At 46.9% G+C, this 23555-nt stretch overlaps 1 protein-coding gene across 2 annotated transcripts; it reads right to left on the bottom strand.

Annotated features, from left to right (window-relative positions):
* Positions 1–2108: 2108 nt before the first annotated feature.
* Positions 2109–13286, bottom strand: PHB (prohibitin). 2 transcript variants are annotated; one of them, XM_036837800.1, is made up of 7 exons: positions 13209–13286; positions 11892–12006; positions 10019–10180; positions 7147–7289; positions 6888–7004; positions 4598–4693; positions 2109–3250 (listed from the first exon to the last, which is right to left on the bottom strand). In XM_036837800.1, the coding sequence occupies exons 2-7, from the start codon at positions 11977–11979 to the stop codon at positions 3038–3040; spliced, it is 819 nt and encodes a 272-aa protein (XP_036693695.1). In that variant the 5' UTR covers positions 11980–12006; positions 13209–13286; the 3' UTR covers positions 2109–3037. The 2 variants fall into 2 exon arrangements, with proteins under 2 accessions (XP_036693695.1, XP_036693696.1); XM_036837801.1 differs by lacking the exon at positions 13209–13286 and adding an exon at positions 12430–12450 and having other exon boundaries at positions 2111–3250.
* Between the last annotated feature and the right edge of the window lie 10269 nt (positions 13287–23555).

Raw genomic sequence — 23555 nt, 5'->3', positions numbered from 1 at the left:
AGGAGGAAGGGGATGAGATCTGCTTTAGAAAAATTAAGTTTGGAGCAGTGTGCAGGATGGACAGGAGGCCTAGGAAAGGTGGGGACATCAATTACAGTCTCCTGCGACCGTCTCACCCAGGTTATTTTCAGTCAAGGTGGGCTACTTTGTCCACAGTATTGGCAGACGGCAAAGGTTGAGGGGAGGGCCTAACTGCTCTTCCCCTGCTGATTGCTGGACCACCAGGTGATTAGAATAGCATCTGCTACACGTCAGACTTTGACAATATTCCATTGTCTCTCCCCGTCTTTCAAATCGACCCACCTGGGGATGACACAGCTCCTCCCCCTTCAGTCCACACCGGCAGAACTTGTGTAAAATGCAACAGTAAGGAAACATGGCAAGCCTTCGAGGGTCCCACCCCGCCCCTGCCCTCCATCCAGGGCCCATTGCCTTCCTAGTCAGCGACCCTCGGAGCCTGAACAAGGGAACTATTCAGCCTGACCAAAGGAGAGACACTCCCTGCTTGGCCCCCTCCCTGGCCAGGACAGGACACGGCTTTTGATCCAGGGCCCAGAGAATCCCGAGCCGATAAAAGCCCATTGTGGCAGTTTCTGGAGAAACCCAGAGGCCATCGGGGAACTCTGGGGCTAAGCAGCCAGTTAACAGCCCTTGAACATTTGTGAGAAGAATTACTTGGCGGAAGTCAAGGCAGAATGAGGCCCCTGGTCTGCCACTGGCACTGTCTGTGGCAGGGAGGCTACAGGCAAAACCAGCAGGAACTGGCCGGCCTGACGCTGGGGGGCTGACCTGGAGGCAGAAGGAACCCAGAAGCTGGGGACGGCTCCCCTCACACACCTGGGTGGGAAACCCGATCTCCTGCCATATGCAAGAAACAAACATTGCTCTTGTAAAAAGGGCCTGGGGAAGAGAGGGGCCTCCTGCCCCGCCCCCCAAGGGTGTCCCGAGCAATAAACAGCAGGAAGGGAGGAAGACCGCTGAGAGGAAGCCGGTCTGGAACCTGTTTAGCAGTCATGTTCTTCCTGCTCCAGTCGTTCATGCGTTTCGAGTCCAGGCACCTCACCGCTCGCAGGTCTCACTACTCTTACAGCACAAAACACGAGTGGGAAGAGCTAACCTGAGATAACTGATGCCGGGGAGGTGGTGAGGAGATGGGCTAGATGAGGCTCGCCCAGCATCAAACAGAACGAAGCTTTGGTGGGAGGTTCAGCCGAGGGTCAGGAGCCCGTCGCACACCTGTCTGTGTGCTCACAGGGGGTGGGGAAGGACGAGATCCCTGGGGAGAGGGCCTGGGAGGGGAGCACGGTGCGGCGCTGGGAGAACTCAGTCCCCAGCCCACTCTAAATCTGTGCATCCGTCCCGTTTCCCAGCTGACAGCCGGCCCTATCACTCTGGGAGAGGAAATGCAGAATCCAGGTCAGAGACCAGCCTGCAGAGTCGTCTTAAGAGACCACGCTCCTTGGCCAGGTGGTGAGCTGGGGATTAAACTGAGAGCAGAGGTTAAAGCAGTCAGTGTGAGTGCTCACTGCACGTTATTTCCATTTTATTCCTAAAAGGATTGAGATGGGTGACTGGCACGGCCCATTTCTCAATTGTAGGTCCGCTTTCCTTCCCCACCATTCAAAGTGCATAAACCTGCCCCCCCTTCAAAGGCCAAGGCCTTTCTTCATCGAAGCAAAGCAGAATAAGCAATACAAGCCCACAACAGGCAGGACACCCGAAGCCATCTCATGCATGTAAAAGTCTAACCAGAGTGCACCGAGGGCTTGGCACACGTGTATTTTGTCAACCCCTCATTTAGGGGGTGGGCCTACAACTTCCCAGTTGGCCCCAAAAGCCATGGGGGAAGTTAACGAACCTCCACCACCCCTCACTTCCTAAGAACCCACGTAACAACAAACCTCACTGGACACCACTGATTCATTTCAGGCTGGGATGGATCTGGAACACGGCACAAAGTGTTTTCTGAAACCAAAGCATTTTCTGCCCTGCTGGAGATTCTGTCCTAGCTGGTGATACAAACGTGCACACAAAAACTGCTAGAATGCTCTGTTCTGATCCCACGGTTCCCACACACACACACACACACAAACCCCGTAAGACTGAGCTGGAAGGTCTGGGTGTCATTTATTGATAGCAGTTTACACACATTTGTTTTCTTCCCGTGGTTGTTTCCTTCAAGGAACAGGCACAGAGCCCTCTAGAAAGGGCAGTCTCCGAACAAGGGAAGCCAGGAACGCAGGATGCACACGTCTTTGGCAGGCCCATGTAGCCTCGGCCGGATGCAATCCTTCAAGCTGGAAATCCGCCGGGTATTTGAGACACCAAGGTGGGAGGTGGAGAGGAAGGCCAGAGGACTCACATCTTGGTCCAGGCCTGCTCTCTCATTACCCAAGTCCATTCCAGTTTTAGGACCCTGGGGTGGGGGTAGGGCAGCAAATCAGCCCACCCACCTTCACAGGGGCAGATTCTTCAATCCGTGCTTCCGCTGGCCCCGCAGTTAAAGAGAACTGGCCTATGGTAAGAGACAGATCGCTTCCTCTCTGACCCTCCCCAGCACCTCTCTTCGGCTGGGTAGGTGAAGGAAGCACTGGAAAAAACCGAGGCCTGTGTCGTTGTTGTTCAGCTGCGCACGCCGCCTTCCTCAGATCATGAATAAAAGATAGGTTGGAGGCTACCAGTTTACTCAGGCCGCCCACTGACTCTGAGCTCATCACACACATGGCCCTGCCTGTCTTCTGCCAACTGCCAGTGCCTAGGCTGGAGTGCCAGCAGGCCCCAAAGACGGGAGCCAAGCTGGTCTGTGTAGGCACTTGGCAACTCTGGGTAGGGAGGTGGATAAAAAAAGGGGATGGAAATGAGAAGAGTGAAAGAGCTTCACCTGATCGAGTAATTAGAGATCTGAAGTGATTTTACTTTTATTTCCTTCACTTTAAGCCAATCACGAAGTTTCACAGTGATTTCTGGGGCGGGAGAAGGAAGGTGGTGGTGAGCATCATGGGGGCTGTGGTCCAGATGGCCCCAGGAGGTGCGGGTCTCACTGGGGCAGCTGGAGGAGCACCGACTGCCCAGTGGGCAGGTAGGTGATGTTCCGGGAGCGCGACAGCTGGTACGCGATGTCCTCCGCTGCCTCCAGCTTGCGCAGCTCGATCAGGCCGTCGCCTGCAGTGGCGAGCGAGTTGGCGATCAGCTCCGCTGCCTTGGAGTCGCCCTCCGCAGAGATGATGGCTGCCTTCTTCTGCTGCTCAGCCTACGGGAGTGGAAGCAGAGAGACCAAGAGCACACCTTGGGGTGCTGCATGGCGGCTACAGCCTCAAAAGGACCACGTTAGGCACCCTCACCGGGTCCCGAAGGAACTCTGGGACTTTACCTCCCCCTCCAGCCAGGGCCAACAAGCACTGTCCACCCAATCCTCCTCTCTCCCGTCATGCCACTGTAGGGACACATTTCTGCTGGCTATATAAATAGCTGTCTTATTTAAAAGTCCTCAATAATATTAATAGCAACCCAGTCCAGCCACATACTCCGAGGCAGGAGGACCCCAGGCCAAGGAAAGCAGGAGAGAAAGAAAGATGGAATTAATCCTCATCTTTCCCTCCAGCCCCAAGTCAAAGTGACTTTCATCAAAACCAGTGCAGCTAGGTAGGAGCCGCAGGCACGGGACGCTCTCTGAAGTTGCTCTTGGGCTAAACTGGTTCCCGACCAGGAACTGAGGCACCCAGAACGAGACCTCCTGGCTTTCCCTACCCTCATCAAAAAGATGACGTCTATCTGCAATGCGTGACCTTCAGAAGTATGGGAGGAGAACACAGTGTGGAGCCTCTCTGAGATTAACACACAGCTGTTCAACCGAGGTTCTGGGACTGTCCACTCAACGAATGTTTTATTGGTACCTAGTATCTATCCCAGGCATGGTTTTGGACATGTTCTAGGTGCTGAAGAGAGGCAGAAAAAAGTGGAAAAACAAAAATAAGTCTCCATCCACATGGAGTTTATATTCTCTAAAGTGAAATGTCTACCCATATACCTCTCTTTTGCCTGATTCTAAGGACTAAGGTGTCTTGGATTAGGAATAAAAATCCAAGAGAATTAGTGGTGGGGAGAAGGGAATACATGAAATAAATACACCTTTGCAAAGACCCAAAGACCAGGCCCTATGCAACTATACTGCGTCCCAGCACACTCTGACACATCTGGATGGATTTAGTGCTTGAAAAAAATCCAGTGATGATAGTGCACCTGGTGCCACGTTTGATCCCTTTTGCTGTCAGCCTTCACTGTGTAACCACGGTTAAAAATGACTTCTCAGTGAAGCTGAAAATATTCCAGAAGAAACTTTTATTTGTGGGAGATTGTTTATGATCTTAGGGACGTGGGAAAAAAATTACCCTTCAGTGATTTAAGAACATAACTTCACATATCCCTGACTAGACCCCGAAGACTCTGGAACCAATTGCAGGAGTACAGTCCCTTCAATCCCCTTCCGATGATCCCGGAAGAGATGACAGATGATGAATTTCCAGACCACCCGGCAAACAAGGAGGCTGAGCACAGGGGAAAGGGGAGAGAGGCTCCTGCCATCTGCTTGAGTGCTCACCTTTTCCACCACAAATCTGGCCCTCTCTGCTTCCTGCTGAGCCACCTGTTTGGCTTCCACCGCTTCTGTGAACTCCTTCCCAAAGGTCAGATGCGTCTAAGGGGAGAGGGTGAGCACGAGATGAGGCAGAGTAATGGCTTAGACAGCGCTGCTGCAGGGCCCCCACGGCCACTGGAGGAAGAGGCCACGAATGGCTCTAGCAGCTGGAGACAATGTGAGGCCAGAACGCCCTTCCACCTCCACATCCGTGCCCAAACTGAGTTCACACCCCAGAATCCTCGGCTGCCCAAAGTGCTCCTGTACCTCATTCTGGCACCCTCAGGTAGAAAACAGCCCACGGGCACCAGAAGGTATCTACTCGATTGACCACCTCCCTAGGGGAGGAGACCTGTGGGTTCCAGGACCCCCACCACTGACTAGTGCTCTTCCAAGGTCCTTTGATGGCCTGCTTGAAGCCTCCAGAGAAGCCAGATGGAAAACTGAGCCCCTGAGAGTGAGGGATGCAGCTGGTTCTCAGGGATTCAAGAGTGTGATGCTCTCTGCTTATGACTTAACCAGTCCACTGCTTTCTCACAGCATCTCCACCACAAAACAGGAAGAGGACGAGAGAGACGATTTCCAAATCATGATTTTGCAAATCATGGTATTCCCTATGTGTGAGTGCTTCTGATAAAGGGTTTAAAAGAAAGAGAAGGCAGGTAAAGATATTGTTTCGGGTGAAGATTTAAAATTCTGATTATGCATAGGTCTTCCCTGACAACATGAGTGACCGAGACTTCACTGAAGTGACTATCCGTAATGACAGTGCAAACAATGGGAACAGATCTCAGCACTACTAATGCCTAGTCTAGTTTATTTATCTATCTATACTTTTTATTAAAAGGGAAGAATAAAGGGGATAATAGCATTGGTTTTGCTATCAAATTCTACTTGTTTCATTTCCTCCACTACCCTCCCAACCTCTGCTTTAAGAAAAGAAAATAAGCAGCTCAAAACTTCTCCTGAAGAGTAAATCCCAGTCCAATGTCTTCCAGAATTTTTAACACTCCTAACTCTTAAACTGCAGCTGTTCTACCTCGCCTGCTCCATTTCTGGACTCTTGTTCAAAGTTTGGGAAAGAAAATACAATCCTGAGCAATGGAAATGAAATGCGTAATTAAGGAATAAAATTTCTTTCTAAGAGGGGCAGCCGAGGGCAGTAAATTCCCCATGAAACCTAATTTTCTTCTCACACCTCTTGATATGGTTTCTTGTGGTCAACCTGCATTTCCCCAGAATGGAGTATGTGGTTAAAGTCTAGCAAAATGCCAAGCTTCTCCTTAGGTTTTTACTTAGTGTGTTCTCACGGCCACAGTGTTTAGTTTAACACTAAGTGGCAGAGCCTGAGGAACCACTCTGGTCCAAGGAGCCAAATGGCTGCAGCCTGGCGTCTTGCCAGTAGAGGGAGCCCACGAGCCCTTCCACAGCTGGAAGGCAGTTGCTGCAAGTGGAGCACTGCCCTGGGATGAGCGCAGGGTATGTAGAGTGTTACTGTTTAAACAGCTGCACAGATGCTGAGGGGGAAGCTGTGCCTTTCCCCAGCGACGCACAGGAGAACGGAATGGGAAACACTCTACCTCACTACCCGAACAAATCACTCCAAATGATTTTTCCCAGAGAATCAGAAACACGACCCCTTCCCCTCACCCTCCTCGATCTGAAATGCTATCCTGCCTGTATTGCTTTCTGTCTGCATTGCGGCATTCAGTATCATATAAATACACAGACCACACGGTCTCAAGAGGACAGCTTATGCCTCAGAGATGCCCCCTGCCTCCCATACCAGGCTTTGGGAAACAGAACCATTCACTGACACTCTATCACCTTTCATGGGGAGGCCCCAGAGCTCACTTCACTGCGCTTTAGACCCTAGGTGTTAGGAAATTCCCCGGGGGTCAGGCTGGGAGGTCTGTGCTAGGGAGGAAGACTATCCAAGCTGTTCTCTAGTCTCTACCGGGCAATTTCTGCCTGTGTCAAACAGGGTTAACACAACATCACTTCCTGGGGAGCTCGGGGGAACATTCAGTTTGGGGAAGGTGAAAAATCTAGTGGTTAGGGCCAAAAATTAAAAGAAGAATGTCTGTGGCACAGGGGAGGTAAAAGAACCTTCTTCTGAAAACAAACCCAAGGAGACTGCCACATGCCACCAAGAAGGTTCCATGTTTTCAAGCCTTCACTGAGGAAGGTGGAAGGTAGGACCTCACAGTGTCTACCCAGATACCCTCCCCTGCAGGCACCCCAAGACCCTTACCAAGGATACGTCGTCCAGGATGAGCCCAAAGGTTGCTGCTCGCTCCGTGAGGTCATCGCTCACCTGTCTGGAGACCAGCTCTCTCTGGGTGATCAGTTCTCCAGCATCAAAGCGAGCCTGGTTCCAAGGGAGGGCAGAGGAGCCGGTCAGGATAATGAGGAAGCAGAGTCCCAACCAGTCACCGCCAAGCTCTTCCTGCCACCTAGCGACCCCTCGGGGGCTGGGCTCGAGGCTCGAGGCTGAGGCCCTGTTCACTCACCACCACGGACTTGAGGATCTCTGTGGTGATGGACGGCAGCACGCGCTCGTCGTAGTCCTCTCCGATGCTGGTGAAGATGCGGGGAAGCTGGCTAGCAACCGGCCGGAAGAGGATGCGCAAGGTGATGTTGACATTCTGTAAATCTTAGGGTAGGGGAGAAGTGCTGGAGTTAAAAATGAAAACCAAGGTGGCCTTCTATGACCTCTCCTACCCCAAATTTGCTATAATTTATAAGTAAAGTTGCTGCTTATCAGATCCCAGAGGGTGAGGAGCACCTGTGCGTGGTCTCCTTGGTAGAGAACCCAGCACAGCATCAGCGTTAAAAACTTCTCAAAGGATTCTGGGGATGACAGCTTTTCAGTGTGTCCTGAATGCCCTCTGATATAAGCAAATTCAGATTGTATGTCTAATAGGTGCCATGGAAATGCCTGGAACACTGAATATTTTAAGAAAACAGATAGGCCAATGCTAAGAATTCTAGCGTAAGGCCTCTGCAAGGCCCAGTGATGTGGCCCAAGGTAGGAGTGTGCCTCAGAGAGGTGACCGTGGGTCCAGCAGACTAGCAGTCTAAGTCCTGGCTGCAGCCTCAACTCTGCTGTTTACTAATTACGCGGGCTCACTAAGCCTTAGCCTATCTCAGCTTATTTCCTCACATATAAGAATGGGGATGGGGACTCCCCTGGTGGCACAGTGGTTGGGGGTCCGCCTGCCAGTGCAGGGGGCATGGGTTCCGTCCTTGGTCCGGGAGGATCCCACATGCCGTGGAGCGGCTGGGCCCGTGTGCCACGGCTGCTGGGCCTGTGCTCTGGAGCTCACGGGCCACAGCTGCTGGGCCTGCGTGCCATGACTGCTGAAGCCCGTGCGCCTACCCCGTGCTCCGCGACGGGAGGGGCCGCCGCGGGGAGGGGCCCGTGTGCCGCGATGGGGGGTGGTCCCTGCTCGCCGCAGCTGGAGAGAGCCCGCACACAGCGGTGGGGACCCAACATAGCCAAAAGTAAATAAAAAATAAATTTATTTAAAAAAAAAAGAACGGGGATGATTTCATCTGCCTCCCAGGCATGTTGGGAGAAACCGAAGGAGGAAACAGATATAAAAGCACTCTGTCAAATGCGCAACAGATGTAAGGGGTTATCAGACTCATCTAGAGGCCGCTTCTCATTACTTGGCCGTCAAAGGACCCAGGGAGGGAAGTACAACTTCCCCTGACAATGCAGTCCTGCTTGGAGCTAAGGCACTGTCACAGCCTGCGTGCAGTCATCAACAATATGGACCAAACGCCCACGAGATGAGTTCTGAACCAGGCACCAGAGTGGGAAATGGTTATACGTCCGTCCCTGATCTCTGCAAGTTCCTATCAAGTTTTGAAGATAGGTGTATAATGTATCCTTAGAACAACTGCAAAACAGTAGAGAAAGAAATCCCAAAAAGGTGGAAAGTTCAGAACTAGGCCTTTAAGTTAAAATATGATGTTTCTTGATTAACCCCACCCCACCGCTGATTTCCTCTGATGTAGTAGGCAGGCCAGACCCTTTACAGGAGGCTCCTCCTCTCCTTGGCCAGGAGCGACAGGACAGATTAGTCAACACCAATGTACCCTTTCCCCTCCTCTGCCCGACGCACTTCTCATTCTAAAGTGCCAGTGCAGACGCACATCCCTCACAGGAGCTCTCTTCTCTGCTTCCCCTCCACGCTGTAGTCACCACGCCCCACTCTAATGCCTGTCCACATGGCTATCTCCTTAGCTAGATCGAGCTCCTAAAGGCTCCCGCTTTAGTCAGCTTTGAGCTACCCCACCCTCTGACCCAGCACAAAGCCTGGCACTATCACAGAAAGCAAACATCTGCTGGGACAGCAACATCCACCAACCCGCTCCTCCTGCTGCACAGAAACGTCACGGCCAAGGCAGCATCTGCCACTCCATTTACTGCCTGTGCACCTCTATGTGTACGATGAGGGGAGAACCATGAGAGCAATTCATTTTAGGCTCCAACTGGGAAGCCAGTGGCGTGTCAGACCAGATTGCTCTCAGGGATGTGGGCCTTGGCCTGTGAGATAACAATGTGAGGGCCGCACTGCTGGAAGCAGAGGCCTTGGAAAGCAAGGCAAAGGGTAAGTCAGCTGTGAAGGCAAACAGAACGGCTGGAGATCGGTTTACAGTCACCCTGGGGAACAAGAACTGATGGGAAGGGTCAACCGAGGGAGCAAAGGCACATTTAGATTTCTTTAAAATTGGATTGTTATGTAACTCTTGAAATATATCTTTGTTCATTTCTCTAAATTTGTACAACCGTGTGTGTATTTTAAGTATATAGGCATACCTCATTTTCCTGAGCTTCACAGACACTGCATTTTTTACAAATTGAAGGTTTGGGGCAGCCCTGTGTCAAACAAGTCTATCGGCACCATTTTTCTAACAGCACCTGCTCACTTCATGTCTCTGTCATATTTTGGTAATTCTTGCAATATTTCAAACTTTCCCAATATTATTATATTTGTTATGGTGATCTGATGATGGTTATCATTTTTTAGCCATAAAGCATTTTTAAATTAAGGTATTGTATATATATTGTTTCTTTAGAGATAAAGCTACTGCACCCATAACGGGCTACAGTATGGGGTAAACTTCTATATGCACTGGGAAACCAAAATATTCTTGTGACTCGCTTTATCACAATATGTGCTTTGTTGTGGTGGTCTGGAACTGAACTCACAACATCTCTGAGGTATGCCTGTATACTTCTTTCTCCGTAACCACATAAAACTCTTCATGGAAAATATGCCAGGAATTCGTATTACGAGAAGTTCAACCCGTTTGGGATCCCACAGCAGCCCTTCCACTCTCTACTTTACCTGACCCACAGACAAGACTCACCTTTGCTACCAGTGATTACTGGCACGTTACGCGGTCGAGAGCGGCAGTCAAAGATAATTGGTTTCTGTACCCAAGGGATGAGGAAGTGAGTCCCTTCTCCTACAACAATGTCCTGCACTCCACGGAACCGGTCAAAGATGACAGCTCTGTGCCCAGCATCCACTAGGAATGAAGGATAATGATGGGTCAGAAAAATCCCCTCACCCTTTAACCAAAAGGATCATGGTTTTGAAAGATCCCTGGTGCTTTCCATTCATTTATTAAGTCTCCCCTCTCCTGCTCTTTCTTCCTACACTTCTGGTCTCTAGAGGCCTCTAAACAGCTACAAAACTAAGCAGTCATTTCCCATCCCACATGTCCTGCCAAGGACTTCGGTAATAGGCTCTATTCCTCAGCATCCTTTCTCCTTGAAACAACTGGCTGCTGATTTTCTGATTAACCACCTCCCAAAACTTCTAAAACTCACCAAGGTCTTCACTGATACCACAGTCCATCCTGGTTCCAATTTAACCCAGTGTTTCCGGAAGCAGCATCCTCCCTATGGCAATCCTAAAATTTGGAAGGCCCCACTTTTTCTTTCCGATAGCTTGGTTTCTCTAAGGTTTGAAGGGGTTATAGAGCTGTCTTGCTGATTCAGAAAGAAATTAGTAATGGTGACTACTGTTTAGCTATGCAGGGGTGGCCAAAAAGATCAGAGTATAAAGCTGTGCCATAGAAGGAGAACAGGCTTTTCTTTCTTTCTTTTTTTTAAAATAAATTTATTTATTTTATTTTTATTCATTTTATTTTTGGCTGTGTTGCGTCTTCGCTGCGCGCGGGCTTTCTCTAGTTGCAGTGAGCGGGGGCTACTCTTCGTTGTGGTGCATGGGCTTCTCACTGCAGTGGCTTCTCTTGTTGTGGAGCACAGGCTCTAGGTGCGCGGGCTTCAGTAGTTGTGGCACATGGGCTCAGTAACTGTGGCTCACGGGCTCTAGAGCACAGGCTCAGTAGTTGTGGCACATGGGCTTAGTTGCTCCGCGGCATGTGGGATCTTCCTGGGCCAGGGATCGAACCCGTGTCTCCTGCATTGGCAGGTGGATTCTTAACCACTGTGCCACCAGGGAAGCCCAAGAGCAGACTTTTCTGACCAGCCGCTTTCTGTCTCTGCCTTTTTGCACATTACAGTTGGTCCAAACACCTTCACTCTGAAAGTAATCCTCCTCTTGTCAGGGTCACACATGAGGTGGGTCAATCTACTGCTACTTTCCAACAGTGAAAGTTGGAGAATATCAGAGGTGGAGGGGGTCTCAGACATAAACCAGTTCAATCCTGTGGCTTGACCAATGAGAAAGCTGAGGCCTGGGGAGGGGAAAGTGACTTGCCTAAGGTCACACAGAAAAGTGGAAAAGCCAGCTTAAACACCCAGCACACTGTTAAAAGCTGGGCAGTGCATCTCAAAGATATTTTCTCTGGAAAGACTCAACCACAGCAGAGCAAAAGCTCCTGCTCAGGACAAGGTCACCAAAGGGCTAAAGCCCTTGCTGAGTTATTCCACACACAGGCAGAAAAGAACAACCAAGCTCTCCATTTCAGCTGGCCAGCGAAATCCTGGCACTCTGCTGCAGCATCACTTTAAATTCACAAGAGCAGGTGGAAACGTCCAACTGGTCTGGGAGGCTCTTGGTGAATAAAGGCTCTGAGAGAACCTACGGCTACAAGGACAGAGGCCCTGAGAACAATGAAACCCTATGGTGCAGGATGGCAGTAGGTGAGCCCTCTTGGTCACAAACACATTCACGGACAGCGGCTGCCAACAGGAGTGTCACACAGGCTATGAAGACCAATAGACATCCTCTGGCAAAGGGCAGTGACCCACCACCCCTCAGTGCCTCACCATTATACAAGGCAGAGTTCACCACGCCTCCTGCAATGGCTAAGGCCAGGCCAAACTTGCCAATGGACTCAAACACTTTGGCAGCCATGTCTCCTTCTGCTGGGCCTGCTCACACCTAAGGGGGTAAAAACAAAACAAACAAAACAATTCAATCCCCAAATCCTCAGAGTAAAGCCCTCTCTGAGGCATCACATGTACCTGTCAAGTTGGCTATTTCTTTCCTCACTCTTGAGAGCTCTAAATTATCGACTGAAGGACATTTCATAAATAACACTCTGCAGCTTGTGTAAGTGTGTACTCAATTCCTCTGCGCTTCTTTCTTCTTTCTCTACTACTTAAGAAAAGGGGTCTGGGGTACTTGGTTCAAAATGGGAAGGAGGCATGGGCTTGATACCCATAGAGAACTTAGCACCACACCAAACACCCTCCCATTTCCTGGACAGTCAGGCCCCAGAAGAGAGGCTGCGTGGCTGGTTCTGTGCAATTCTGGTTCAGAAAAGAATGTGATTCCAACAACAAAATAACAATAATAGCTGACCTTTATACTAGGCAGTCTTCTAACAGCCATTTCCATATTTAATCCTCACACCAACCCGTATGAAGTAGATAACTACAGATGAGGAAACTGAGGCACACAGAGGGGTTAAGTTACACCAGGAGCCTAAGATCACGCAGCTATGAGGGGGGCAACCAGGATTAGAACCTAGAGGTCTAATTCTAGAAGGCTCATCTTAACTCCTCACCACGCGGCTTCTCAACATCAGGTATTAAGAATGACCTGTTATTACAGAAGCAGGTGCTACACGACGTTCTGGGGCCAACATATCACGAGAACCAATCGGGCCAGAAAGGCCCTAAACAGCTGCACCCCGAGGGAGAGCCCTGGAACGGGATGGGGTAGGGGGGCTGAGGCGGGGTGGGCGGGAGCACGGCTGACCTCACTAGAATCTACTCCAGCACTTAACTTTGTCTTGCTCCGCCCCATCGCCGTCGTCCACTTCAGCCTCCCTCCCTCCTCCCCAGACCTCAACGTCTCTACCTTCATCTCTCCCCGTGCCTGAGACCAGGATGCCCAGTCCCGACCCCTCAGCTTTTCCATTCCTAAGAGCTTCTAGATTATTCCTCACTCTGCCCCCATACACACCTACCTCACTCTACGCAACCCCTGGCTCCTCCCGTGCTCACCCTCTTTCCCCTCCGACACGAGGCGGACCCACGCATGGACCCCGCCCGCCCAAACCTGGGGCTAATGGGAGTGCAGAGGGGAACTGCGGAGACGCCCGGACGCGGGCCGCACCCGATCCCCTCCATTCTCACCTGCTCCCACTCTGACCTCCACATGAATTCCCCAGACAAACATACTGCGCGTGCGCCGGGCAGCTCCTCCTCTTCCCCGCCTTCCTTCCAAGATCCGTGCCTTCGATTGGTGGGGATGAGCGCTATGCATTCTGGGAAGGGTGGCTCGCAGCCTTACCCTAGTTCCCGGGCTCTTCGCAGATGAACTACAATTTCCAAAAAGCCATGCAGCGGCTGGCCCGCGCTGAAAAACCTTTCTCTTTGGTGGTACTAAAGGCCCAGAGGTTGCCGCAAAGCCTTTTGGGTGCTGTAGTTTCTTGAGGGATAAATGCACGTGCCTGTCCTGAACAGATCTGGACCCTGCCAGAAGGTGGGCGCTAAGGCCCTCGGAAAGAGAGGCTGGGCCTGCTGGCTGGTGGCAGAGAAGGGCAAGGGCAAGTTTAGAGCTGATGAAAGAGGGCGGGTGAGCACGCTGCAGAAAGTCGTGGTGAAGTAACTGGTGGGCTGAGAGATTGAAGGGCTGGCTTCTTTCCAAAGACCTATCTAGAAGCGACCTGAGTTGTGGGACATTGACTGCCAGACCAGAGAGAACCTTAGAGACCACCTGGACTAGAAAATGAGACCCAGAGAGAGGAAGGGAGTCATTCAGGGTCATGCACCAATTAAAAAAGGGGTTGGGCTGAGTCTGGGTCCTGTGGACCCCCTTTTTTTTTTTTGGTCTAAAAATGGTGGTTAATTTTCTATTGAATTTTATTCATTTATTTTTAATTAATTTTTATTGGAGTATGGTTGCTTTACAATGGTGTGTTAGCTTCCACTGCACAACAAAATGAATCAGCCATACACATACAGATATCCCCTCCCTTTTGGACTTCCTTCCCATTTAGGTTACCACAGCGCATTAGGTAGAGTTCACTGTGCTATACAGTATGTTCCCATCAGTTGTCTATTTTATACATAGTATCAATAATGTATATGTGTCAATCCCAGTCTCCGTATTCCTCCCACCCCACCCCTTTCCCCCTTGGTATCCATACATTTGTTATCTACTCTGTGTCTCTGCTTTGCAAATAAGATCATCTCTACCGTTTTTCTAGATTCCACATATACGCATTGTTATACAATATTTGCTTTTCTCTTTCTGACTTCACTCTGTATGGCACTCTCTAGGTCCATCCACGTCTCTACAATTTCATTCCTTTTTATGGCTGAGTAATATCCCATTGTATATATGTACCACATCTTCTTTATCCATTCCTCTGTTGATGGACATTTAGGTTGCTTCCATGTTCTGGCTATTGTAAATAGTGCTGCTATGAACATTGGGGTGCATGTGTTTTTTTGAATTATGGTTTTCTCTGGGTATATGCCCAGTAGTGGGATTGTTGGGTCATATGGTAGTTCTATTTTTAGTTTTTAAGGAACCTCCATACTGTTTTTCGTAGTGGCTGAATCAATTTACAGTCCCACCAACAGTGTATGAGGGTTCCCTTTTCTCCACACCCTCTCCAGCATTTATTGTTTGTAGATTTTTTGATGATGGCATTCTGACTGGTGCAAGGTGACATTTCCTTTTTTTTTTTTTTTAAGTCTTATTTGGAGAAGTTGCAAGGATAGTACAGGGAACACATGTTTACTCAAATTCATCTATTGCTAACAATTTGCTCCATTTGGTTTTTTGATCTAAAACAATAAAACAGCAGGTTATTTTATCAGCAAATTGGGTTTATTTGGGAACAGCAAAGAATTGCAATTCTGGACATGTAATCTATGGCAACCCACAGGCAAGTCTGCAGAACAAAGGAGAGGACCTTTCTTTTATAGTGGAGAAGGGGGAGTTGGGAGGGGCTGTCATAAACAAAGAGTTGGAGGAAACTGGGAATTTGAAAATGTAGTGGCTTTTCATTGGCTGAGTTGTGACAGTCTCTTATTGGCTGGGCTGTTGCTGGGCAAGGAGAAATTCAGGCAAAGAGAAAATTTTCCTTCTTCCTGCTGGATAGTAAAGTAGTAACCTTCTTCCTGTTGGAGATGCAAAGCTATATCTTCCTGTCGGGTTTCTACCTGTTGGTAGGGTGTGAGAGTTCCCCCTTCTGGCCTCCTGACTCAATTTAAAATGAGGTTTCTGTTTATTCCTTTTCACATCTTACCATTTGTTCCCTTCTTCTCTCCCTCCCTCCCTTCTTCTCTCTCTTTGTATTTTCTAAGAATAAGCATATCCTTTTATATAACTTGAAAAAGTTTAATCTACCCTCTGCATTCCATTTTTTTCTGTTGACCTAATAATGAACTTTATAGCAGTCTTCTCACCCCCTCCCACCACCCAATACGGGAAGCAGTCTAAGATTAGGTACTATATTTATTTTTCATGTCTCTTTAGTCTCTTTTATTTATTTATTTTTTAAATTAATTAATTAATTTATTTTTGGCCGTGTTGGGTCTTCGTTTCTGTGCGAGGGCTTTCTCCAGTTGCGGCAAGCGGGGGCCACTCTTCATCACGGTGCGCGGGCCTCTCACTATCGTGGCCTCTCTTGTTGCGGAGCACAGGCTCCAGACGCGCAGGCTCAGTAGTTGTGGCGCACAGGCTTAGTTGCTCTGCGACATGTGGGATCTTCCCGGACCCGGGATCAAACCGGTGTCCCCTGCATTGGCAGGTGGATTCCTAACCACTGCACCACCAGGGAAGTCCTAAGCCCTATATTCTTTCCACTTCCCCACATTGTGTCCTGGGAAGCAAAGGCAACAGGAAAGCTCACGTGACATGAGGGCATCGTGTGGACCTGGGCTAGTTGTAGGTGGAGAGATGGGGAGGATGAAGTATAAGGATAATGAGGAGGATATCTGGGAAGAATTTAATTGTGCTGAGGCAAAAATTAGGGACAGAGCAGCACTGGTGCACCAGCTTTAGGAGTGGATCCAATTTGTTGCTACACAGAGCATTTTCCCCTTCAGCTCTTCTTCCCAGACTGGTGTACAGGTTGAAGATAAGAACAAATACATCTTGAACACCGCCTGTGGACCAATTGCTTCATAAAGACATAATCTTATTTAACCCTATTTTCACATTACCGTTTTGGAAATGAAGAAATGGAGATTCAGAGACGTCAAGTAACTTGCTTACAGTCACACAGCTGGGAAATGGCAGATATGTATGATATCATAGCCAGTACTTTTCCAAGCTGTGGGAATGTGTGATCTGTAAGTAATATGTAAACAAAGGTTGATTCTACTTCCAGGCTCAGTGCTAACATGGGAAGGGTGGTAATTAAAGCAAATAATTATAGAAGAGCATCTCTTTTTCTTCATTTAACACATATTTTGGGGGCCTCTTGTGTCATGCTAGACACTGGGGATAAGTGATGAAGAAGATGGAGAGGGCCCCTGTCCTCATGGAGTTTACATTCTGGGTTAAGGGGAGGCTGGTGTATACAGAGAAAGACAAGTACACAAAGAAATAAATGATATGGAATTTTGACTACCTTCGTGAAGGAAACAAACAGACAACAGGAAGATGGTGAACCAGTAAAGAAGGCTTTGATTGCAAGTAATAGAAAAGTGGACTCAACTGACAAACAATAAAGAGATATATCAAATAACAAGTCCCAGGGGAGAGCAGGTCTGGGGTTGGTTAATTTAGTGGCTCACCAAGGCCATCAATGCTGCAGAATCTTTCCATCTTTCAGCTTTGCCATCTCCAGATGTTGACTTTCTTTCTCATGCTTGTCCCCACAAGGTCACAAGATGACTGTAGAAGGTCCAAGCTTAATGTTCTCACACAACAATAAGCAAAGGCCAGAAGGCAGGAAAAGGACATGTCACGTTTTTGGGTCCCTTTATAAGAGCGAGGTAAAGTTTCCCAGAAGCACCGAACCAGACATCCACCTATGCGTTATTAGGCAGAATTGTATCATCTGCCTATTTCTAGCCCAGTCATTGGCAAAGGAATGGCATTGCAATGTTGGAATTTGATAAGCCAAGAGTTTACCTCTGGGACTGGGGAGGGCTGGCTTCTCCTAAACCACATGACTGCTTAATATGCTAACGAATCAAAATGGGGGTTCTTGTTAGCAAGGAACAGGATGCAAGGGAGAATGGATGTTGGAATTGCAACCAACTGTGTCTGGCACAAAGGGTCTCTTTTGAGTGAGCTGGTCAAGGAGGCCTCCATGAGGAGATGACATTTAGGGAAAGATGTAAAGGAGTTAGACATGAAAGGTTGCGTGGGGGCTTCCCTGGTGGTGCAGTGGTTGGGAGTCCGCCTGCCAATGCAGGGGACACGGGTTCGCGCTCTGGTCCAGGAGGATCCCACATGCCGCGGAGCAACTAGGCCCGTGCGCCACAACTACTGAGCCCGCTCTCTAGAGGCCGCGAGCCACAACTACTGAGCCCGTGTGACACAACTACTGAAACCCGTGTGCCTAGAGCCCGTGCACTGCAACGAAGAGTAGCCCCCGCTCAATGCAATTAAAGAAAGCCCGCGTGCCGCAACAAAGACCTAATGCAGCCAAAAATAAATAAATTTATTTAAAAAAAAAAAGGTTGTGTGGGATGGGAGGTTGCCTTCAGGCAGAGGGAATAGCATGTGCAATAGATTTGGCTGGTAAAGAGATGAGGAGCCCTTTTTAGATTCATACAGTTTATTACTTACACAGACACCAGAAGGAAGAGTAGCCAAAGGAGCCGGCTCCTGGTGGCCCTTGTGTAGGGCGACACAGACACAAATGGGGACTAATGTTAGGACACTCTGTTTCTGAGGAGCCAGTGCCCTGCTGCAGCTAAGCAGGATTAGTGTTTGCTGCTGTAGCCTTGGTGCACGGGGCGGGGGGGCGGGGGGGCGAGACAGAAAGCCTCAGACCTCACCAGAACCCAGAGGCTATGAGGAACTGTCTCCTGCCAGCTTTCCCGTCACAGGGAAGTGAGTGAGAAATGGCCTTGTAGCAGCTCCTCACAACCCTCCCTTCTGTCCCAGGAGGATCACACAGTGCTCTGTAAGACAAATTCCACTGAAGTTTCAGCGCTGCCGATACGGACTCTGTTGAGACCCGTAAGGTTGCCAGGGCGCCACGGCGGAGCTTTTTCCCTACAGTGCGAAGACCTTCAGGCAGGCTGGACCTTGGTCCACTGAAGGAACCAAATGTGGCTGAAGCATAACTAGTGAATGGGACTGGGAGTGTTACCCAACATTACAATGGTGAAATAAGCATATATAAGTATAATATATACATATTCTTTTTCAGATTCTTTTTCCTTATAGGTTATTACAAAATATTGAGTATAGTTCCCTGCGCTATACAGTAGGTCCTTGTTGATTATCTGTTTTAAATATAGTAGTATGTATATGTTAATCACTGTCCTGTACACCTGAAACTAACACAACATTGTAAATCAACTATACTTCAATTTAAAAAAAATGGGAACTTCCCTGGTGGCGCAGTGGTTAAGAATCCGCCTGCCAATGCAGGGGACATGGGTTCAAGCCCTGGTCCGGGAAGATCCCACATGCAGCAGAGCAACTAAACCCATGAGCCACAACTACTGAGCCCGCGTGCCACAGCTACTGAAGCCTGCACGCCTAGAGCCCGTGCTCGGCAACAAAGAGAAGCCACTGCAATGAGAAGCCCGCGCACCACAACAAAGAGTAGCCCCTGCTTGCCACAGCTAGAGAAAGCCTGCATGCAGCAATGAAGACCCAATGCAGCCAAAAATAAATTAATTAATTAAAAAAAAAAAGATGGATTATATACAGTCAAGTTAAAATGAAAAAAAATTTTAAATATTTACTTACTCATTTAGAAATAACAACAGTAAACTCATCGCTTTAACACATTTTTATAAAAACTAAATATAATTTCCCAAATAAAAGGATTTAATGAGAAGAGTGGCATTGCTTTTTCTTTCATAAATTTATTTAATTAATTAATTAATTTATTTTTAAATTAAAGCCACTACCTTGGAGTGAAACCCACCACTGGACACTCACACCAGTGAAGCTTCCAGCCAGCTTTTCAGCGCTTGTATTAGTTGGGATTTAAGTTAGAGCAAAGTTTGATTTTCTGTACCAAGGAGACCCCAGAATACAGTAGACTAAAGAAGATAGAACTTAGTTTGTCTTTGTTCCACAGGTCATTCACAGACCTAATTTCCTTTTGTTGGTTTGTCATCCCCCAAAAGATTGTCTTCATTTAATCATGGGCCATCTGTGTTCCAGCTTGCAGGAAGGGAAAACAGGAAAATCTGGGCAGCAATTTTGTTGTAAGCAAATGAGGCAGAAGCAGCACATGTAAATTCCACTTCATTGTACTGGTGGGAACTTGGTTGCATGACCTCGTCTAGTCACAGAAGAGGCTAGAAAATGTGTTTTTAAGCTGGGCAGCCAAGTATCAAGGAAGAAAGTATTTGGGGACTAACCAGCAGTCTGCAGTACCTCACTTTCAAGTATGAACAGACAAGTGACGTAAGTCCATTTGAGAAAAGCCATAACATGAAAAAGAACAACAAAATGAACAAAAACAACTAAGCAAAACAAAAACAAAACAAAAGCAACACAAACAAAAAACTTGGCAGAATCAGAGACAAGGCAAAGAGCATGGAAAATCTAAACCAACCAACCAAACAACTAACCAACCAACCCTATAATTGATATCCTCAGATAAAGAGAAAGATTCTACCATGCATGAAACTAGAACAAGATGCTATTAAGAAAAATAAGTAGAGATGAAAGATGTTTTCCCCTAAAATCAAGAACAAGGCAAAGGCTTCCCTGGTGGCGCAGTGGTTAAGAATCCGCCTGCCAATGCAGGCGACACGGGTTCGAGCCCTGGTCTGGGAAGATCCCACATGCTGTGGAGCCACAACTACTGAGCCCATGCACCACAACTACTGAAGCCTGCGTGTCTAAAGCCTGTGCTCAGCAACGAGAGAAGCCACCGCAATGAGAAGCCCGCGCACCTCAACTAAAAGAAAGCCAGCGTGCAGCAACGAGGACCCAACGCAGCCAAAAATAAATAAATTAATTTAAAAAAAAAAAGGCAAAGATACACACTTCCATCACTTCTATTCAACATTAGGAGATCTTTGCCAGTATAATAGTTACAACAGGCACAGAAAAGTAAATAGGAGGCATACAGATTGGGAAAGATGAAGTAAAACTGCTTTTATTTATTGCGTATGTAGAAAATCCTAAAAATTTTAAAAAGAAACTATTAGAATCAATAAGTGAGTTTAGCAAGGATGCAAGAAGTAAGGTTAATACACAAACTGAACAACAAACTGAAAGATGGAAACTGAAAGGCAAAACACCCTTTACAATAGCACCAAAAACATGAAATACTTAGGGATAAATTCAATACCACCTGTCTGATAAAAACTACAAACATTGCTAAGAAAAAATTTGAAAGACCTAAAAGAAATGGAGAGATATACCATATTCATTGAAGAGAAAATTCAATGTTATTAAAATGTCAATTCTCCTCATATTAATCTATTGATTCAAAGCGATCCCAAACAAAATTCCAGCAAGTTTTTTTTTTTTTTTTGGTAAAAATTGACAAGCTAATTCTAAAATTTATATGGAATTGCAAAGAACCTAGAATTGGTGAAACAATTTTGAAAAAGAGAACAAGGTTGGAAGGTTTAGTATACACGGAGGATATAGTGTCCATTCATTCATAAAGCTACAGTAATCTAGAAGGTGTGGTATTGATTCTCAAAGGAACAGAGAATCCAGAAATAAACCCACACATCTGTGGTCAGCTTTTTGTTTTGTTTTGTTTTTACAAAGATGATGATGTTATTCAATGGCAAATGGATAGTCTTTTCAAAAATGGCACAGGAGCAAGTGAATATCCATATGGAAAAATGAAAATACTTGACCCTTGTCCTACTCCATACACAAAAATTAATCTGAAGTGGATCATGGACCCAAACATAAAAGCTAAAACCAGGGGCTTCCCTGGTGGCACAGTGGTTAAGAATCCACCTGCCAATGCAGGGGACACGGGTTTGAGCCCTGGTCCTCCGGGAAGATCCCACATGCCATGGAGCAACTAAGCCCATGTGCCACAACTACTGAGCCTGTACTCTAGAGCCTGTGAGCCACAACTACTGAGCCCGTGTGCTACAACTACTGAAGCCCGCGTGCCTAGAGCCTGTGCTCTGCAACAAGAGAAGCCACCGCAATGAGAAGACCACGCACCTCAACGAAGAGTAGCCCCCGCTGGCCACAACTAGAGAAAGCCTGCACGCAGCAATGAAGACCCAACACAGCCAAAATAAATAAATAAAGTAATAAATAAATTTAGGGGAAAAAAAGCTAAAACCTTAAAACTTCTAGAAGAAAAGCAGGACAAAATCTTCATGACCATGGTAAGAATTTCTTACATAGGACACAAAAGGCACAAATCATAGAAGAAAAAAATGGATAAATTAGACTCCATTAAAATTTAAACTTCTGTTCTTTGAAACAGACTGTTAAGAAAAAAAATTTAAGCTACAAACTGGGAGAAAATATCTGCAATGTATTTACATGACCAAGGACTTGTATCCAATACATGTAAAGAACTCTTACAACTCAAGAACAATAATACAAACCCAATTTAAAAAAATAGACAAAAGATTTGAATAGACACTTCATCAAAAAGCTAACAAACACACGAGAAGATGCTCAGTATCATTAGTCATCAAGGAAATGCAAATTAAAACCATAACAAGTTACTACTATATACCCTCTAAAATGATTAAAATGGAAAAGCCTAAAAATATTAACTCCTGGTAAGAATATAGAGTAATTGGAACACTGCTGGTGGAACTGTAAAATAGCACCACCACTTTGGAAAACTATTTGGCATTTTCTTATAAAATTCAACATATATTTACTATACAATTCAGCAATTTCATTCCTAGATATTTATCCCAAAGAAACAAAAACCTGTGTCCGTACAAAGACTTGTGTACAAATGTTCATATCAGCTTTGTTCCTAATAACCCCAAACTGGGAGCAACCCCACTGTCTGTCACAAGGTGAATAAATAGAAATCTGTGGTGTGCAGTGGAATACTATCCAGCAATGAGAAGAGATGACTGATACAGCAGCAATATGAAAGTCTCAAAACCATTATTCTTAGTGAAAGAAGCCAGGTGCAAAAGAGTGAAAATCGTAAAATTCCATTTATATGAAACTCAAGAAAGGACAAGTCTAATCTATAGTGTCAAAAAGCAGATTGGTGGGTGCTTGGGACCAGGAAAAGGGGGTGATTGACTGCAAATGGGCTCAAGGGAACTTTCTGGAGTGGTAAGAATTTTCTACGTCTTGATTGTGGTGGTGGTTACATGGGTTTTTTAAAAATATTTATTTATTTGGTTGCACCAGGTCTTAGTTGCGGCTCCTGGGCTCCTTAGTTGCAGCATGCATGTGGGATCTAGTTCCCTGACCAGGGATTGAACCCAGGCCCCCTGCATTGGCAGCGCAGTCTTATCCACTGCACCACCAGGGAAGTCCCGATATGGGTTATTAATTTGTCAAATTTTATCACACTTAAATAGTTTCCTTGTATTGTGTGTAAGCTACACCTTAATAGGGTTGATTTTTTTTTCAAAAAAAAAAAACACTGAGAGAGAGAAATTCTTTTATTTTTTTCTTATTAGTCATCCATTTTATACACATTAGTGTATACATGTCAATCCCAATCTCCCAATTCATCACACCACAACCCCCATCCACTGCCGCTTTCCCCCCTTGGTGTCCATACGTTTTTTTCTCTACTTCTGTGTCTCAATTTCTGCCCTGCAAACCGGTTCATCTGTACCATTTTCTAGGTTCCACGTATATGCATTAATATACGATATTTGTTTTTCTCTTTCTGACTTACTTCACTCTGTATGACTGTCTCTAGATGCATCCACGTCTCTACAAATGACCCAGTTTCGTTCCTTTTTATGGCTGAGTAATATTCCATTGTATATATGTACCACATCTTCTTTATCCATTTGTCTGTCAATGGGCATTTAGGTTGCTTCCATGACCTGGCTATTGTAAATAGTGCTGCAATGAACATTAGGGTGCATGAGTCTTTTTGAATTACGGTTTTCTCTGGGTATATGCCCAGTAGTCGGATTGCTGGGTCATATGGTAATTCTATTTTTAGTTCTTTAAGGAACCTCCATACTGTTCTCCATAGTGGCTGTATCAATTTACATTCCCACTAACAGTGCAAGAGGCTTCCCTTTTCTCCACACCCTCTCCAGCATTTGTTGTTTGTAGATTTTCTGATGACGCCCATTCTAACTGGTGTGAGGTGATACCTCATTGTAGTTTTGATTTGCATTTCTCTAATAATTAGTGATGTTGAGCAGCTTTTCATGTGCTTCTTGGCC

The sequence above is a fragment of the Balaenoptera musculus genome, chromosome 20 (assembly GCF_009873245.2).
Source record: "Balaenoptera musculus isolate JJ_BM4_2016_0621 chromosome 20, mBalMus1.pri.v3, whole genome shotgun sequence".
Classification (NCBI taxonomy): domain Eukaryota; kingdom Metazoa; phylum Chordata; class Mammalia; order Artiodactyla; family Balaenopteridae; genus Balaenoptera; species Balaenoptera musculus.
The sequence above is the reverse complement of the archived record's forward strand: the minus strand, read 5'-3'. Positions and strand labels throughout refer to the sequence as shown.

Excerpts from the sequence above, each read along its gene's own strand:
- PHB (XM_036837800.1), bottom strand. The coding sequence starts at position 11,979 with ATGGCTGCCAAAGTGTTTGAGTCCATTGGCAAGTTTGGCCTGGCCTTA. Across the intron at positions 10,181-11,891 it reads GAACTCTGCCTTGTATAATG|TGGATGCTGGGCACAGAGCT; the intron begins GTGAGGCACTGA and ends CTTCATTCCTAG. Across the intron at positions 7,290-10,018 it reads AGTAATCACTGGTAGCAAAG|ATTTACAGAATGTCAACATC; the intron begins GTGAGTCTTGTC and ends CCCTACCCTAAG.